Source organism: Camelus dromedarius, chromosome 3 (genome assembly GCF_036321535.1).
Source record: "Camelus dromedarius isolate mCamDro1 chromosome 3, mCamDro1.pat, whole genome shotgun sequence".
Lineage (NCBI taxonomy): Eukaryota > Metazoa > Chordata > Mammalia > Artiodactyla > Camelidae > Camelus > Camelus dromedarius.
In genome coordinates this window covers 85,104,402-85,123,423 of record NC_087438.1, presented here as the reverse complement: position 1 = coordinate 85,123,423, position 19,022 = coordinate 85,104,402, and the positions used below count along the sequence as shown (strand labels likewise).

The following is a 19,022-nucleotide window of genomic DNA, read 5'->3' as shown; positions in this document are numbered from 1 at the left end:
TTTGGGGTTAGGGTAAAGTAGAAAAGGAAAGTTGAGAGAAATATGCTTTTTGAGGATTCTATTTTTTTTTTGAGGATTCTATTTTTAACAAAGAAAATAAAGACAACATGGAAAAGAAATATCTGATCATCAGCATTTTGATTAATAGCATTATGAACATTCTTTTTTTTTTTTTTCGGAGTTTGTGTGAGTGAGAGAAAGTAAGTGAAGGAGGAAAAATTAAAATAACACTGTTTTTCAAAATGAAGTTTCTTAAATAGATCTGTTCCCTCTGCTTCGTTTTCTACTGCATAATCCCAATTACCTGTTCATAGATTAGTCAATTTGGTGACAAGAAAAAAATAGCATCATTGAAACCAGCATTTCTCACTGAAGCATGGCAGAACTACCTAATTCTGTGCCAAACACTGGAAATCACCTGATAACATTTTCCCAAGAATTGATAAAAACAAATATATAAAGTTTAGGTGAAAACTGCTGTAGAAGTTGGCACTTGCCCAGACATTAGATTATTTTTTAAAACATAATGATGGCCATGGTAATGATCTAAAATGAACCATGTGACTTTCTTTTAAGAAATTTAGAGAGAGATAAATTCCTCAGTCAGATGTCTACGGTTTTTACTACCCTTCTCATTCCCATGCCCACTTAGGAGGAAGCACAGCCAATCAGCCAGAGGGCTGTTATTCCTGATTAAACAGCACTGTTTTCTCATTATTTCATTTTTGCAAACAGTGTGACTACAGCAAGACTGTGCACCCCTTCAGAGCAGAACTCGTGCCTTATGCTGCTCTTGTAACCAGACACATAGTAGGTGCTCGGTAAGTAACAGTTGCCTTAACATTGCTGCCAGCGATGATTTAAAACTAAGACTGAGGTTTTGAAATTATCAACAGGCGAAGAAAAACTGGTCTGTACAAGTTAAGATTCCCTGTGAAAAAGCAAAAGACATACAAGGAAGATGATGGAACAGACTTGTGCACGTTTCTGTTACATAGAATGGATCACATTTTCGGAGTTTCAAACAACACTCTTAAAAAGTTAGCTTTGAGATCGGTACTGTGAAATGTGAATTCAGAGCTAAAATAAATTCTTACAGTTTTCATCCTGGGCAATGCATTGTAAAGGGATCCCAAAGAAAGACGTATAGCTGTCATTGTACCACACCAGAAGCTCGGTACCCCTGGGAATATCTATACAGGCTCGGTAGAATATATTCGACCTATTCAAAACAAAAGAAAACCCAGCTTAGTAATCGGTAGGACTCATGTGCCCCATCCACATTTTTATTGCCCCCAAAAAGTTCTGCCCAGCTCCACCTAAACAATTTCTGTTTGTAATAAAATCTGCACCCACCTTATCGTTCTTGGCAACCAATTAGAGCCTGTAACCCAGTAAAATAAATAGCTTACAGTTTATTACCACAATGTCTCTCCACAGAACATCTTGGCTGAAGAGACAGATATGTGACCCAAGAGACAGCAGAAAGGAAGAGTTCGTTTAAAAAAAAAATCTCACACTAATGAGAAAATTCTCTCTTGGCAAATTGCAGACTCTGGTTCCTCAACGTCACATATAAATTAATATGATTGATTTTCTTATTTGAAAGAAAAGCAGTAGGTGTATTCTTACAACTTGGCATTGGGAGTTCTCAACTCTGTAATAAAATTAAGCAGCTTTGTGATGTAAGGATTGAAAGAAATAAAAAATTTCCCCCTTGCCTTTCTCCTAAAGTTTGATACAGAGAAGAAACACTCTCATGCGAAATGGATGGAAATTCAATAAATACAAGGGGAGCACTCTACTCTGGCTGAAAAATTACACTCTGAAATGATAGAGTGAAGGGACCAAAAAATAAACATTTTTTTTTTACAGTGGCTGTGGTATAGTAAAGAAAAATCTATTTCTAAAAAAAGATTAAAAAAGTAAGAGGAGTCTGTGACCAGTTTTCTCAATGAAGAATTGCTACAAATACTAACCTCCAGTTCAAGATAAAAGTGTTTAGGGTTGGTGGACCTTAAATTTAGTCTATCTGTAAGGAATTGGCTGGAGCAGGGCAATTTGTTCCTTGTATAACACTGCAGACATAAGGCGAATCCTTCACCACATTTTTCATGGCAGTGAGATATGCACTTGTCAACATATTTTGTCACCACAAAGTGGCTCTTGGCAATAGGATCATAAAGATCAATAAAAAAGTGCAGATTCTCAATATTTTACTTGCAGCTGCAAAAATTTCATTTATCTTGTTATTTTCCTTACTTGCTGCCATTCCGTCTCACGAGGGCACTGCTAGCTAAGCAGAATGTTTTTTCCCAACATTCTATGAATATCTGACAAAAACTCCAGCCAGTGGTCCAGACCTCACTACCCTTCCTCCCGCCGCATCTCCAAGAGCTGTGCATTTTATTAATTCTTTCCACTGCTACATAAAAAAATCAAAATGGGAGTCGAGCTATAAATCACTGGCCATCTCCTAACTTGAGAAAAATTGAGTCTACTTTGTACTTCACCCCTTGTAACATTTCATCTCTCGGTTTGGCTTCCCTTAATATAAACACAGCGCCCGGCAAATGAATGTGTTAAAACCAAATGACATACTTTGCCGCTGAAAGGGCAGAACTGTTTTCGAGCAATGGGTGGTCTTCTGAGGCTCGGAGGAGGCCAAAAGGGGGAAAAAAAAACGTGTAAGTGTACACCGTTCCTTACAAGCGGACAGAGCTTCCAAAACTCGCAGAAATCTCTGCATGTTAAAGCACATCAAAGGGATTTTTCCCTTTTCAGATAATATTTCCTTTGCTGACATGTATTTAGTATTGCGGTTGGATGACTCATAAAGATAGCTTCATGGCGTCCCAACGCAGTTGAAGTGGAACACATGCCAACAAACATTATTGTCAGCCTCAAAATAAAAACAAAACGTTCAGCGAAGGGTCAATCAATCAAGGGCGCTTTGAAGAAAATTCCATTTAGATATTACAAATCATAACAGAATGAATCTAAACCAGCTGACTTTTTGTGAAGAGGACGTTCATGTACAATAAAAAATTAGGCTGCCTCTTCGGGGTCCAACTTTTCTATTTTCTTACTCTTGGACGTGGTCACTGGTGACGGATGCCAGTTTTTAAATTGTGTTTTTGTAGCTCATTTTATAAAGATCTGAAGTAATCAAAAACAGACTGGCAGGGAGAACTCGATGTGTGAGCGCCATTATGAAAGGAAACCATAAACCCTGCTCGATTTTGACAGATAGGTAATGACTAACTCGTGCCCACCTTCCTGTAGGGGTTTCTCCTTTTCCCAGATTCCGAACTTGTCTCAAGAGTTCCCTGGGTGCTCCTTACAGAACCAGCCCAGCTACCTCTCGCTGAATGGACAACCTTTACTCCTTTTCTAGCTCCAAGTTTCATAAAAACTTCATGGCAGAGATGCAGCTGCACTGAAGGTGGGTGAAGCCAATATACAGACTGTAACCAGATACCCTGGTGTGCAAGGTCATTTAAACCCTTATGTAATGAAAGATAACAGCCTAGGAAACCACGGCAGTGAGTCACACGCTGCCTAAATATGTTCCTTTTGAATTGAAGGCCTTTGGAGAGCGAGCCAGATTTGTGCAGCCTTTGCACACATAGAAGGGGAATCAAGTTTTCCTTTTTTTAAGGCTTCATTTTTTAAAATTAAGGGAAAAAAGAAAGCGAAAATAAATAGTCATAGGCAGGACTCCAAGTCGCCGAGCAAGGGCGCTTCTGCTTTGATGTGTCTGTGGTGCCTGATAAAGCTAAACAGTTGCTTCTGACTCAAAAGGGAACACGGCTGTTTATAACTGAGCTCATATATTTACATGGCACATGTTTTCTGGGGATTTTGAGAAAAGAAGGCTTAGTGGTAGGGCTTTTTTCCTAGGAGATGGGTTTCTGCCCTCTTGTCTCCACTCCAGCCTTTAGCACAAAGTAGAAAGAAATGTTGACCAACAGGTGTGCTGGGCTTAGCATCTGGGAGTCCACCTTGCTTCTCTGTCCCTACCCCATCCGGGCCTCCCTCTCAGACTCCAGGCAGTGAGAGTGGCTCCACTTCATCTTTGTTACTCTTTGGGCTTTGCCTAAAGATCTCAGGAGACCAGGGGCTTCTCTATGCTCTGGAACCCCCTCAACCCCTGAAACAGGCTCTGAATCATCACAGGGCCAAAGCCAAATGCTTTGGCACCTTTTGAGGGATCAAGAGAGGTTACTCTGTCTCAACCAAGGCTGTCGAACAGAATGGTTTTGGAAAAGCAGCCTTGGGAAGGTTGAGAGTTCTTGGTTTTTCATGCCTTTGTGCAAATGAAACTTTTTCCTCTGGGAAACAGCCTGACCAAAGGTGATTAAAGCAAAGGATCTGGGGCTGCACCTCTGAACTCCTATTTATGTGTGCACACATCTGCCGGGGGACTCACCCCAAGTCAGCGAGTTCGCTGGGCTCACTCTGGTCACTGCCAAAGGTCAGGTGATGATGTGGAAGTAACTTTATCCTGGGGACCAAGTACCTAGCATCTTTATCCCTGAATTCTCAAGCCATTACTGTTACAAGTACTAAGGAGAGATCACAAACCTAGCAGAAAAGTGTCTGCCAGTCCTCGCAGAGTTCTTCAGAACCCTGCAGGATTTTTTTTTTTTTTTTTTTTTTTTTTTACAAAACCAGCAGCAAGCCTAAATTTACATATGCAAGGCAAAGAGCTTCAGCTCCATAAGTGGTAAATCAAGGCATACTTTACCTGTACTGAACTACTGTTAGATTCTGTTCTCCGCAGTGCCTGGCACATCGGATATACCTCATCCAGCTCGACTTACTAGGTTCCCCACCATCAATAAAGTGCTGTAGTGTCCCATCTTGGTCATATATCTAGAGAAGAGGTCAGAAGGTCAAGTAGTTAGAACGAGTCACCAGCAATCATCTTCCCTGCTTCCCTTGGTGTCTTTATGTGTCGGCTGCAGGAATTTACTGCCCGTAGGTTTGCTAGTGCTTATTGATGCTTGTGGAAACTCCACTGGAATAACAGGAGAGAAATATTTTTAGGTGATGCAAGTCAATCACGTTTTTCTTATCAAGCCAATCTTCCCTGGATTAAACATATTTGTGGCATCTCAAGGATGTGAGGGACCATGTTTCCCAAAGAATATTTAACTGCTTTTGACAGGCGACTCTTAAGTAATGAGCTGCTGGATAAACAAAGCAAGCTGAGAGGAGAGGCCACATTGACATAGCTGGAACATCCACATAAGGGCTCCCATCTCAAACACGTAACTGTTTGAAGGCATTTGGGAGGCAGTAACCATCATCTGTTCAACAAGCTGGTGACACCTAACAGAAGCAGGAGCCTTACTGGAGCTACACAGCACTAATAAAACAGACTCTGATTCAGATGAAATAAATGGACTCTCACCTTGCAGAAGATGTAGGACTTCAGCTGTCAGGACCTGAAACTATTAGGAGAGGGTCATCAAAAAAGTGAGACCCTCGGAAAGAGAAAGGAAAAAAAAAATACTACCATTTCCTGTGCATTTTAGATGTCTTAACTGAGATTGGCCTAATAATTATTGCCTTGGGTTATCTCAAGCAGATTTTCTTTCAAGGTTGCATCCAAGAAAATGAAATCTGCTTCAAACCAGCCAATGGACAAGGGACAAAAAGTCTGATGCAAAACAATTAGCCAGTCCAGCACACATGGAGTCTTTGCCAACAGCAGAGACAATGGGCTCCCACCTTCAGAAACCAGATCAGCCCTGGGCACCATGGAGGGTGTGGTATCTAGAGGAATAGGAGATCAGGGGTTATATATGTACAGCCATTCTAGAAGGTCATCCTCAGTCCTAGGGGCATCCAGGAAGCAAGGAGTACAGTTCTCAGAAGGGCCATGACAAAGCTGGACCTTTTCAAATAAAATCAGCACTGAGATTCCAGTAGCTACTGAGGTGTTCCCCAGAGCATCCTGAGAACTCGTATCTCTTACTCTTGCTCATCAGCCTTTCCACTTTTTCTTTCCAAATAGACATAAAGATTAAGTTTCACAGAGAGCCTCACTGGTTACATTTAGGCCCTAAAATTAGTAGGATCATTCATATTAATTTAGCTCAGTATTCCTATTCTGGGGGCCAAATGGCTTAGTGATGACAGTTTTTTTTTTTTTTGGTTGTATTTTTTTTATCATCACCAGTCATTTTTAAACGGTTGATTTTTTTTTTTCGGCTTTTCTTGAACTCATCTGTCTTCACCTCCGACCTTTCCACTAACCCCTTGAGATAAAAGAGAGGCATCAATCTAATAAACACAATTGTTGGAGAAGTTATGACTGGTTAGCAGGCCAGCATGGTCACAGCTGATTATCAATGTAGCCTGAGAAGAAAGAAGAGATTCTTGGATTCCTGGATTATACTGTATTTAAGATTAATAACGTCTTTAAATTCCTATTTGGGGATGATGGCAGAGAATAGAAATATTTCATGTGGTGGATACATCTGCTCCCTGAGCAATCAAATGACAGATTTCGTATTTAGGTTAGATTGCACTGTGGTTATTTTGGTGTTCTTGTTCTTGTTCTTGTTTTTGTTTTTGTTTTAGGAAACTGGTTCAAAGAGTCTCAACCCTGAGTCTGCTGTTGACAGCCCGTGTGACAATCAACAAAGCCATCAGTTCCTTGAACACCACTGCTTATCTATAATGGAGCCCAAATGATGATGACCCAGACCTCTGTCCCTTCCTTCCCCCATGAAAAATCTTTCATGACAGTTGCTGGTGAAAATAATTATGAAGGATTTCGAGACATGCAATTCTCCCTTGTGATTCTAGCTAATGTCCTCAAAGCCAAGTAAAACCCTTGAACATTTATATGTCACGGGTGCTGCCTTGAGTGTGAGCTCATCTGAACACCACACAGTAGCCAATCAGTCTTGACAATGCTTCCTCCCACACTCTTTCAGCGATCACCTCCTTAAAATAAGTAGATTGTGATTACAGGAATCCTACAATGTTTGCCTGCCTGGTGAAACTGCTACCTGCCTTGAGGAAAAGTAGTGAGCTCTTTGTTAGGCTTTTTCCAAATATCACACAACGAGCCCATGGAATAAGGTTGAGCCTCCCTGGTTTTAGCCTGATACCAACATTATACCATTTCATGTGAAATTCTGATGAAAATCTCCTGCACCTACTTAGAGCCCAGAATTGGGCACCCAATCAGAGATGAGGAGACTCATTCAACCTTGACACTGTTCTCTCGCCGTCAGCTCCCAGAGCCCAGCCCCCACTAGATCCAGTTGGATTTGCCTCCTACTGTCCATATGCACCATCCTAGCCCAAATCAGCTTTCTCTCTCCTCTGAAGGGTCTCAACAGCCCCTTAACTCATCTCCTGGCAGCCTCTTCAGAACCTCCAACCTTGTCTCTAAACTACAGCCAGAGTGATTTTCCAAACACAAGTCTGATGATATGCCTTTCCTCCCACTCCCCCCGCCAAAATAAAATCTTCGTAAGTGTCATAAAATGTCAAGTCATCACAACATATATTCACAGCACGTGAGATTTCCTCAAGGGGGCTCATCACTCTAATACAGGCAGCACCTCCCACGAAAGTTATTTAGGGATGTTGGCCAAAAACATGTGTCTTTGAATTTGGTGCAAGACCATCCTGGGCCCTTTCTGGCCTGTGCTGTTCAGAGCTAACATTTCAACTGTGTTTCTTAACAGCGGAACAATGGGCCAGAAGGCAATGATGACGATTTCTGTTCATTTTTCTAACAGAAGTAGAATAAAACCAGGAAAACTAAGGATGACTTCTCAGAAAAGGTCTGCATCCTAACTTGGGCCCTATTATTATTCGCCATCATTAGCTCAACTTTGTTCCCATTTAAGAGCTCAGTTAAATAAATTTTTAAAGGGGCTGGGGGGTAAAATTCTGCATGTACCTGAACCATACAAGGACATTGTGCCTGTATCCAGACAGGCTGATGTTATTCCTCCTAGAAAAGAAGGAATCACAAGTGAATAAATGGTTCAGCAGATTTCAGTCTAGAGCAAGGCTGGAAAGTTGTTCTTGGAGGCTGCATTAATATCTGCAGTTATGTGACACTAAAATGTAATTTTAAGTTAGATACCTAACAGGTCTAAAAAAATTAAGGAATTTAAAGAGATGAATTAATGCCAAGACCAAGAGTTACTTTATTTTCATTACTTTTCAGAAGATTTAAATAAGGAAAAAAAATTGAAAATCATGCACAGTGTTTAGACAATCTTTTCAGGACCCATGAAAATGTGGAAAAAGTCAGAAATGTTATTCATTCAAAAGGTAAGAATGAAGGTAAGGGAGTTAGATGAGGGGAAAACTCTTTATTCTGCACTTTATTCTGAATGAATTTGAACCCTTAAAGTTTTGGTTTTTGGTTTGCTGTCCTTTCTAAGGAAGCTGAACAAATGAACCTCTAGAGGGAGGGGAAACACAAGTAAGGAAATACAGGACACTTGGTTGGAAAAGGGTTAAATTTTGTAATGTAAAACCCTCAAAACTGTAGAAAGTAGTTTTGGCATATTTGTTTTAGAAAGCTAGGTCCAGCACTGCTGAAAGGGAATAGAAGACGGCATTCATTCTGGAGAACATTTTGGCAACAATGAAACAAAGCTGACAATGCACATATCCTGTGACTCAGTAATTTCACTTCTAGGAAATTATTCCAGTGAAACTCTGATATATGTGCCTAGGGAGACAAGTTCAAGGACATACAGCCTGGCACAGTTTATAACAGTAAATAATTAGATATCATGGAAAGATCCATTATCAGGAGAATAAATTAATTGCAATTTATTTCTCCAACAAAATAGTATAAAATACTTTAAATGAATGAACGAGATCTGCTTGTATTAAGATCTAGCTGATATAAACATCAAAAATGTAATGTTGATTGAGAAAATCAGGTTGCAGGTTAATGTATATGATATCATTTGTTAATTCCCAAATACACAAAATAACACCCTTAATAGTATATTAAATATTTCTATATTTATGTATAATGTAATATACATACAGCAATATCTCTATCTGTATGTATCTATAGATACAGTACAATTCTGAAAAGACACACTGGAAGGATTCATGACAACTTCATCTTTTTCTTAAAAAAAGATTCTGAAGCAAATATGGTAAAGTGTTTACACTCATTTTTTTGGCTACCTGTATATCCGCATTTATACATTATAATTTGTAATTTTCTGATTGTTTTTTAAATCAAAGAGAGAAAAATAAATGAAAAGAAAGCCTAGCCATTTATTGCTTTGTAGTTCAATTTTTGCATGGGTTGTTAAAATAGAGAAGCCAACTATCTCACCCAAAGTTAAAAACAGTATGTGTTATCCTCCTGAGAAATTCTTGGTAACAAAGTATCACTACATGATCAGCCACTGATTTCTTTCCTGATTGTTCTGTTGCTATTTTAAAATCCTTGGTTTTGGTCTGTACTTTTATCGTGTATCAACAGGAGTAGAAAGATCAGTAAGGGGAACAGCTAATTCTTACCTTTTTAGGGTTTTTTTTTTTTTTATAGTTTTCAATCCAATAATATTTACTGAAATGCCACACATGTGGCTGAGATAATGATCACACAAATTGTTGCTCATTACCAACCATGCATGGCATTAACTGAAAACCACTATGTGAAAGGCAATTCATTGCAATCCTGAAGATGAGGAAGCTGTACTCTCTCCCATAATCTTATTTTCCTAGAACAAAAATCTTCTTTAGATGAGAACATCAATAAAAATGGCACCCGTGCTGTGTGTTAAAAACTGTTGTGAGTGGTCTGCCCACAGCTTTGTCATTCATGAATGCTGTCAACTTACATTAACAATCATGCCCATCATAGAAACAACATAACCCACTGACTGACCTGGGCGTATTTTAATATAAAGCAAGAAAACCATCTTCTGAATGATAGGAATTTGTGTATATTGGTGTTTTGAGCAATCTGTTTCTCTAAAGCAAGATTTGCGAACTGGTGTCTCGCAGGCTGAATTCAGGCAATTGATCAACCTGGTTTTTCTTCCACAGTGTTTTTAAAAATTTGGAAATATTATCTAATTTCTAACTTTTCTTGAGGAAAAATAAATCAAAAGATAGGTCCCCAATCTCTGGCACTAATCCACGGACGCGGAGAGAAAGAAACTGGCCCCTTTAGGTCAGCCATGAACTTTTTTTTTCTCCATAGTCCCTACCACATAGTCTTATGTGCTCCTTACTTTTCTACCTTACTTAACTGCTTGGCCTCAGTAAACATTCAAGTTGGTAATCCCAGCTGTAAAGAAATTACTGCTACCCTTGAAAATCAGTCTGCTATAGCTGGGGCACTTGCAAGCAAAATCGTTTGAACTGATAGCCTAGAAACAATGCAAACATTCATCACTGCTGTGCTGCCCAGAATCCATCATCTGACCGACCATTCTGTGCTGTAGTTTTCCAGGGAGTAGGGGAGCAGAGAAGACAGTTCATTTCTTTCATTTTTACCAGGAGAGGATCTCAGTGATCTTTTAAGCAAAGGATCCCCTTTAATTCAAAGAAGTCTTAAATGTAATTACACTGTAGAAACAGATAAAAAGAAAGTTGTCCTGGTCTACTATAAAAATAGATAAAAAGAAAGTCCACCAGGAAGCACCCCACCAGCTCAACCAACCTCATCTATGCTCTCTGAGGCAGTGCCTGGGACATCACCAACGGTCCACAGTGAAGTAGGGAATCCTGTTTGAAAAATCACAAGCAGAGCACTTCCTCCAGGAGATAGGCTTCAGTCACCAATTCTTCTGCTAGAACACTGAGTGCCTTGGTATAAATTTAGACTCCAGGGAAATCAGATTTGGACGAGAACTTGGAGACCATCTGTTCCAACCTGATCAGTTTACAGTCGACCCTTAGTATTCACGTGAGTTCCACATCTGCGGATTCAATCACGGAGGATTCACGGATACAGAGGGCTGACTGTACTCCACCAGTTTATATAGAGGACTGGAGCATCCACGGATTAGGGTATCTGCAGTGGGTCCTGGGACCCAGCCCCCGCAGATACAGCAGGACGACTGCACACATAAGGAAATGGGGTCTCCAAAAGTTAGTAACTTAGTTGTGGAATGAGGTCTCCTCTCCTGGCCTCCTCACACCCGTCCCAATAGGAATGTGCTGAGGCCTCCCTCATGTCCATTTAACTCTGCAAATACCCTGAAGGGAACCAAGGACCTTAAACAAAAGGAACCTGAATTATAACTTGAACATGAATCTGCTCCTCCCAGAACCTGGGTCTCTAAATTTTGGCATGGAAAAAAAAATTCCAAAGGTTTTATTTGAAAAGATTGGCCAATTTTCAGGGAGTAGGGAGACATTTCAGTCTCCCTCTCTTAGGATTCTACACCATGACATGTCCCTGTGCCAAGGCCCCAGACAGCAGCAGCATTTGGTTGTGTGCTGAAATGCCAGCCTCCTTCAGTTCTACCCCCACTCACCTCACAAACAGCTGAGGTGAGGCCACATGTTTTATGCCCAAAGATCTAACACAGGGCTTAGCCCACTGCAGGACCTCAAAACATGCTGAAGTGAACCTAATTGAATTCTCACAATAATTCTATAGCTTCCTAAATATATTACATTTTATTCAAAGCTTGGGAGGAAATCATCACAAAATGCAATTAAAACTTCACTCTGAGCACTAACAGCTACAGCTTTTCAAAGAAAACATTATACCCTTTTTGTACCTAACTTCTTTCCATTCCATGAAATGCAAAGGTGATTTTCATATGGTGATTAAAAAGCAATCAATGATTACCACAGAAAAGGGCCGAGAAGAGGTCTTTGGGAGTTTTCCCAGTTCAGACCTGAGAACCCAGCATTGTTTTAGGTCCTTTCACAGCACAAGGAGGATCCAGAGAAGAAGAAAGACGGTTTCTTGGATCTTCTCTACCTATTGTCCACACGGTGCTTGATAACAGCCCCAACTTTCTGTAAAACTCAGAAAACTGGGGTTTCAATAATCAGGTGTATTAGTAATTCAAGAACCTCAACTGAAAAACATCCTGTTTGCCAAGATGTATAAAAATGGTTTACCATGAGATTCCTCTGTGTCAGGAGATGGAGGAGCAATATTTTGTTAACACAAATCTTTACACAAAAGAATAGTTCTTGACTGTTTGGACTGTGAAAAGTTAAGGAACAGAATCCTTCTGTTGCTAAATACAAGATCTTACTTTTAATAGTATGGTTGTTGGAGGAAACTTTCTTAAGTATTACCGATGAGAACAGGTAAGTGAAGTCACTTCAGTCAGCAGTGATCAGGCCAGGCAGAGTACAGAGGTTAAGAGCACAAGTATGGGTGTCAGCTCCAATGTGCAAGTTACAATTGTGGCTTCACCTTGGGTGGCCCAGTAACTTTGGGCAGTTACTTAACTTCTTGGGAAGCTGAGACCTTCTACGCAAAAATTATGCTAATGACAGCCCCATCAAAGGGCTGATATGAAAATTAAATGAGCTAGTGTATGTAAAGGATATTAAATCAGCGCTGGGCACACAGTAAGAGCCCAAGAAGCATTACCTATTCTTAGGCTGTCACTATAATTAGATGGGAAACGTCAGTCCAGGGTTACTCTGTGAACCTGCTTGTGGACACTGACCACAAGATAGTATGTATTGCATCTGCAAACTCATTATTACTAAGATTACATGACCAGAAGATTACAAGCTCACTGAGGCAGGAAGACATTTTAAATATTTTAAGAATTTACCCATCGGGACCTTACACAAAGCTTTGTACATATCAGGAAATCACCCTTGTTCAAGTGAAGAGACAGAAAGAGAGAGAGAGAAGAACAAAATTGGGAATGACATAAGGAGGGTGTAGGAATAAGGCAGTCATTCTAGTTTATGCTTCTGTCCCCTAAATCAGTCTATCAAAAAATAAGGCAAAATATTAAAAATGCTGGATGAATGTGACTGCTATCTAGAGAACAGTAAGGAAGCATCTCTTCAGTCCTACATTTTCCATTTCTTAAAGTTAAGGCAATGTTACAAAAGTGTCATCCGAAAGACACAGGCACCCACCACATCTTTAAGAGCATTCCTGGAGCATCTCTGCTACTAAGAGGTAGTGATTACCAGTGTTTTAATTAATCGTGGCTTCTGCCCTATTACTGATCATCCCCTACCACATGGGATTGCTTGACTACTGAAGACACTGACATGTCTAGCCAAACGAGGCCCCAACTCACAGGGCCTCATGTCTACACGAACACTGAACTTGGTCAAGGCAGGTGAGCTGTCTGTGTGGTCAAATGTACCTGGAGGAGGAGCAGGGGACATTTGCAGGTGGTGGCCTGGAGCATCAGGGCAACAGAAAGCACTGTCAGCCATGACTTCCAGGCACTGCTTCCCAGACAGGAAGACAGTAAGAACTACACCCATGCGGTCTCCTAATCTTTCTACCTGTAAACTTTCAACTCTCTGTGAAAAGAGAGACCATAAAGCAAGGCTTTAAATATGAGTGAAGCATCTGCCTCCACCTTAACACAAAGAAGGCACAGCAGCCAGTGACCAGGGCATACACATTTATAAAATACTTTCCCAAGCTTAATGTGTCCTTATCACTGACCTAGAAGGTAGGCTGGAACATTTATTTCATTTTACAGATAGGAAATTTTGGTGATAGTTTGGAGAAAGGTGAAGTGACTTGCCCACAGTCATACAGTGGGTATATGAGCGTGACAAGGATGAAACTCTCCCAAATCACAGGCCCCCATGTTAACTGTTTTTTTCAATCACACCCCATTTGTCCTATTGGGGAGAAATAGTAGAGCTTTTTCCTTAAAAGCACCTTAAGCTCTTCAAATGAAGGAATGAGGGCCATAAAAATGTTCATAATGATTAGAAATGTCATTTATCAAACATATACCTATTTTCAGAGCAAATGTCAATTTAGTCAGAATTACTTAACCTGTTAGTGAAATTCACATAAAGCAACCATGTGATGTATAGAGACATGACTTTCCAACTCTATGTGAACACTCTCTCCACTGGCCAAGTGCCATAAAGACCAGAACCATCAAAAAACAGGCAAGGCATCTAAGACTGTGGGTAAAGATGCATATTTTAAAATGTAAGCTTTTTCATTAAAGCAAATACCAGTTAGTATGGCCATATTTATTTGCACTCAGTTCTTCAACTTTTGTCTCAGATATATAGTACTATACATGTCTTCTTCATTTCAATAATTTCTCCCTCCATTAGAATGAACTTATTTTGTGGTGATTTCTCATAAGAAATCTCTTTCTTCTCATTTTGGTTTGGAGTATCTTGACATGTTTGGAATGCCACAATTCTGAGACGAGGCTTCAAAGGTCACAAAATAAATGCCCCATAAAATAAATGAGTAATGGTTATATACACCGTTGCCGTACTTCCAGTAATGCTGATATAAAGCTATATACTGTACTCTGTCGATTCACATTCATCAAGTTCCAGAAATATGAGAAAATCATTAGAGGTTTATGTTGAGTTTGCAGATAATACCAACATATAAGTCAAGCCTGAAATATGGTAATCAGAAAAACAGTTGAGAAGTGTCAATAAACCGTAAAACACTGGTGGTGATGGTGGCTGTGAAGACTGCGTCAGAGAGCCAGTCATATGAGGAGATTTTGGTCACACTGCAGGGCGGCTCCTGCTAAGAAGCAGGCTAGCAGAGGAGGGTGGGGGGATGGCAGATGCCAGCACCAAGATCAGGGGGTCCTGAGAGCTGCTGAGCATTTGGTGAATCCCTTTATCTCTGAGGACTGTGGTGGCCATCCGTCCGAAGCCTGTCATCCATCAATCCAGGGTCTTTGTCAGACATCCTCTGTCTGTTGATCAGAGGATGACTTCAGGGAAGTGGATGTCCATAATCAGCACTTTGTGTGCAATCTGAACGAGCCACTGAACACTTAACTTTTCATTTGGCAAAAGCCTAGATGCTGGAAAAGTCCTGACAGTTCATTCATTTTGCTCCATCCTGGAGCCAGCTGATGTCTGACTGGGGAGACCCGCCCTCTTTGATGTTGTACTCTGGTGAGAGTGCCCTGCTGTGAAAAAAAATTTTATCCATCCAAATTAAAGAGCAATATTTCTGTATCCAGCTGTTAACTGTGACACGTTTGCCATTTTTCAGGGCACTGGCTTGGTGCCATCCTCAGGCTCTGCTGCAAACCTATCTTTTCCCCTTTCCTCCACTGAAGCAATAACATCCACAGTGCACAACTGTCTCCAGTGTCCATACAACATCAACACTCAAAAGGAAAATTCTGCTAATCCCACATTGCTAAGAACAGCATGGGAAATATTTTCACACAGCAATTTATTTTTCATTTCTTTTCTTCTTCTTCATGTATTTTTTTTTTTTTTTTTGGTATTACCACTGATGTCTTTTAAAACTCACTTCAACTCAGTTTTTTTAATCTAGTTTTAATTCGAGTAACCAATAAATCCTGGCCTCTAGTAAATACATTTGCAAATGAAACGAATTTGGATCCTGTGAAAACTTGTTTCATATGTACTGAGCCCACATTTAAAAATGGACATTTGTTCAGTGGAGAGAGCTCTGCGTAAATGAAGAAAAACTCATTAAGCTTGAATAAACATTTAGATCTAAGTAATCAAGAAAGCCTGTATCTTCTCATGTTTGTTAAGTGCCATTGGGGGCTTATAAAGACTGCTGTCATGAACTGTGTGTATTATAAACCAAGGGCAGCTCACAGTATTACTGCGTTTTTCTCCATATACTGAGATGTTTGAGCAGAACATGGCAGTTTCCAGCTACCCTCCCATCCTGGCCCATCTCAATCTCCTTTCTCATTTTCACTTTTGCTCAGATGGAAAGGGATCAGTGGAACCAGAGTTCAGCACTAAACATCAGAGAATCCTGCCTTGCTACTGATCTCAGACTCTGACGAGCAAACGTGCACAGCTCTTTATCATCCTCTCTTGAACCAGTGAGCAGTGGGGTTTTGAAAAACAACAACAACAAAAACATACTCTATGTGAGAAAGTATCAATTTTGGAAAACTAAGCCACAGGGAAATGTGAATTAATATATTCCTACACTTGGAAAAACAAAGCCTTAGTTTTCCACCAAACAGGAAAGGGGACTGTTCTTTCATTAAAATAATCCTAGGACTATTACTAGGGTGAATGGATGGGATCTGCACACTATCTATGACAGTGTACCAAAGAGTTCTACATTTGAGAACTATAAAAGAACACAGTAAAGTTATTGCACACTGTGGCAACCACTCCAATCCTCTGCATGATTCATGTAGTAGATCTCATGGAGTACTATTTAACTCTTAGTGCAGGGGAAATTTCTGGTTTATAAATTCTATGGCGTAGGATCCTGTATAGACCTTTAGAGCTTGATGAAAATGCTTAGTGATTTTATACTTCAGCATGGTAAGTACCAAAAAATATGATGTCCAAGAAGCAGGCTGGACAAAATCCTAGGTGCAAACTGCTATGCTAGACAGCAGTCATATTAAAACTTACAAAGTACCAAGTGGAGAATGTCTGTGAAGAGAATATACCCCCAAAATCAAAGAGAGGCCACTTCCACGTATGCGCAGACACACACACACTCACACACTATGCCGTACAGCTCACCCACTTTTTTGGGGAAGAATTTTCTGAAGACACAGAAAGTTTATTCCAATGAAATAATGGTTTCCTATGATTTCACTTTTTTTCAGAGTAGCGTAACAGCCTTATTTCTTTGCTGAAATGTGTCACTCTTTAAATTACTATGTTTTTCCAAGTTTAGGACATTATTTTCCTGACCACACCAATAAAGTGTGATTGTCAGACCTACTTTATTAAGGGGAAAGTGACCATCTGTCCAGGGTAGAAAACGTATTTTCAAATCTTAAATAATCTAGGAGACACTCCTTATGTCAAGTTGAGACAGTACCAAGCACACACTCAGTTACCAATTTATACCATCATGTCCTGGATCTCAAGACAATGGCAGAAATAAAATCAACCCTCAGGTTCAGGGGGCTCAAGAAACTGAAAGGGTGAGAACAACAGACTCATGGGCACAGAAAACATTTACCCAAGGGAAAAGGGCAGGGGAGGGATAAATTAGGAGTTGAGGATTAACAGACACACATTACTATATATAAAATTGATAAACAACAAGGACGTACTGCAGCACAGGGAACTATATTCAATTTCTTGTCATAACACATAATGGAAAAGAATCTGAAATACATATACGTATGTATACGTATAACTGAATCGCTTTGCTGTATATCTGAAACTAACATTGTAAAACAACTACACTTCGATAAAAAATAAACATAAAAAAATGTGAAAGGGTGAGGGTCACAGCTGGCCTAGACCAGGTGGTCCTGAGGGAGAGCCCCCTGAGCTTGCTGTCCTCCCAAGATGACTGTTTACAGGAAAAACCTAGTGAAATTCCTTCTGAGTTTGTCCTGGAGGAAGAAACATTGGAGGGGAATGGATTTCGGCTTCTCGGAACCATTCTCCTTGAAGGAAGGTTTGCATGGTTGTACAGAGGCCCGAGTGAACTCACTGGTTTGCCATAGCTCTCCTCCCCATCAAGATCCAGGAGGTGAGGCACCGAGGGCAGGAGGTGATGGCAGTAATGGTGAGTCTCAAATGGAAACTTACAGCTTCGCAGACAGCATTCTTTCAACAAGCGTTTAGAAAGCAGCCACTATGTGCCAACCATGGTGCTTAGTGCAGGGCTTTAAAAACCTAAGACCCAGTCACTGCCCTCAACCAATTTACAGTTCAGTAGGACAGATACACACACAAACAAATCAGATGACATTTATTCTGGCACGACCATCTGTAGTCCCATCCAGTCTTTGAACATTTGATGTCCTGAATGGGGATCCTAGGTGTAGGAAAGGTAATCCATTACCATTTTGTAAAACAGACACCAAAACTTAAAGAGTTGAAGTGAATCATTCAAACAAATTGTAGACTGTGAAGGCAGCATTAAACAAATGTTTGATTAAAATCTGCCAGGCTATAACCTCAATGAGGGCAAAGATAAAATCTGTCTTGTTTGCTATCGTATCCCTAGTGGTTAACAGAGCTCAGCACGCTGTAGTGCTTGGTGTTCAGTAAATGCCGGCTGGTTAGTTGGTTTGCTGGATGGATGGATAAACAGTTAGAAGGATATAGATGAGAGGACAGGATGCCTTCTAGGTACCCAAGCACTAAGGGCTGGACCACATCTCTCTGCTCTCTGGGCAAGCCAACACTCTAAGGCAAAGTGGAATATCCAATTGGGAAAATTTTAAAGAACGCAACAATGCCTGAAAAATTGTGCTTTGCCTCACTGGTTAAAATTAACACTCTTTTTTTTTTAACCCTGTTTCTTTTTTTCTTAAGTTCAGCTTTACTGAGTGTAACTGACAAATAAAATTGTGAGATATTTAAAGTGTACAGAGTGGTAATTTGATATACTTTGTTAAAAGATTCCCTCATCTAGTTAATTAGCACATCCATCACTACATACACTTATCTTTTCTTTTCTTTTCTTTTTTTTTTTTTTGGTGAAGTGGGTGGGTAAGAACATTTCGGTTCCTTTAAAAATGCCCAGTAGAAAAAAAATGCCTAGTAGTCTTTGCAGAGCTGAGATCACTGCAAAGCAGTTAGAGACTTCAGTCAACAGCAAAGCCAGAGGTACTCTGAGCCTGGCACACACCTGCCTTTCCACAGCTGGTCCCACCTCCCATCCCAACATCCCAACATCTCCCCTGCTGAGGGTTACTGTTACTATCCCTGGTGACTCTTTGTCTACCCTCCATCAAGTTTCTGGTCCTCTCTCCTGGTCCCAGTGCTTGCTATCATCAGGGTCCCAGTAGCTGAGATTTACACCTAGTTGTAAAGGTCAGTCAAGGTGCTACTCCTGGAAAGAACATCTGTATCTTGAGCTTTATCTTCAAGTGAGGATTAAAAGGGGGTGGTATGCCCTT

The 19,022-nt window shown here is 40.3% G+C and overlaps 1 protein-coding gene across 1 annotated transcript in view; it reads right to left on the bottom strand.

Moving 5' to 3' along the window:
- Nucleotides 1-19,022, bottom strand: part of PRDM6 (PR/SET domain 6) — a 94,846-nt gene that overhangs the window by 27,041 nt on the left and 48,783 nt on the right. The window contains exons 3-4 of the mRNA XM_031448905.2: nt 4,751-4,878; nt 1,098-1,222 (exon numbers count right to left, since the gene is read on the bottom strand). Coding sequence (XP_031304765.2) covers nt 1,098-1,222; nt 4,751-4,878 — 253 coding nt within the window. The remainder of the gene's footprint in view (nt 1-1,097; nt 1,223-4,750; nt 4,879-19,022) is intronic.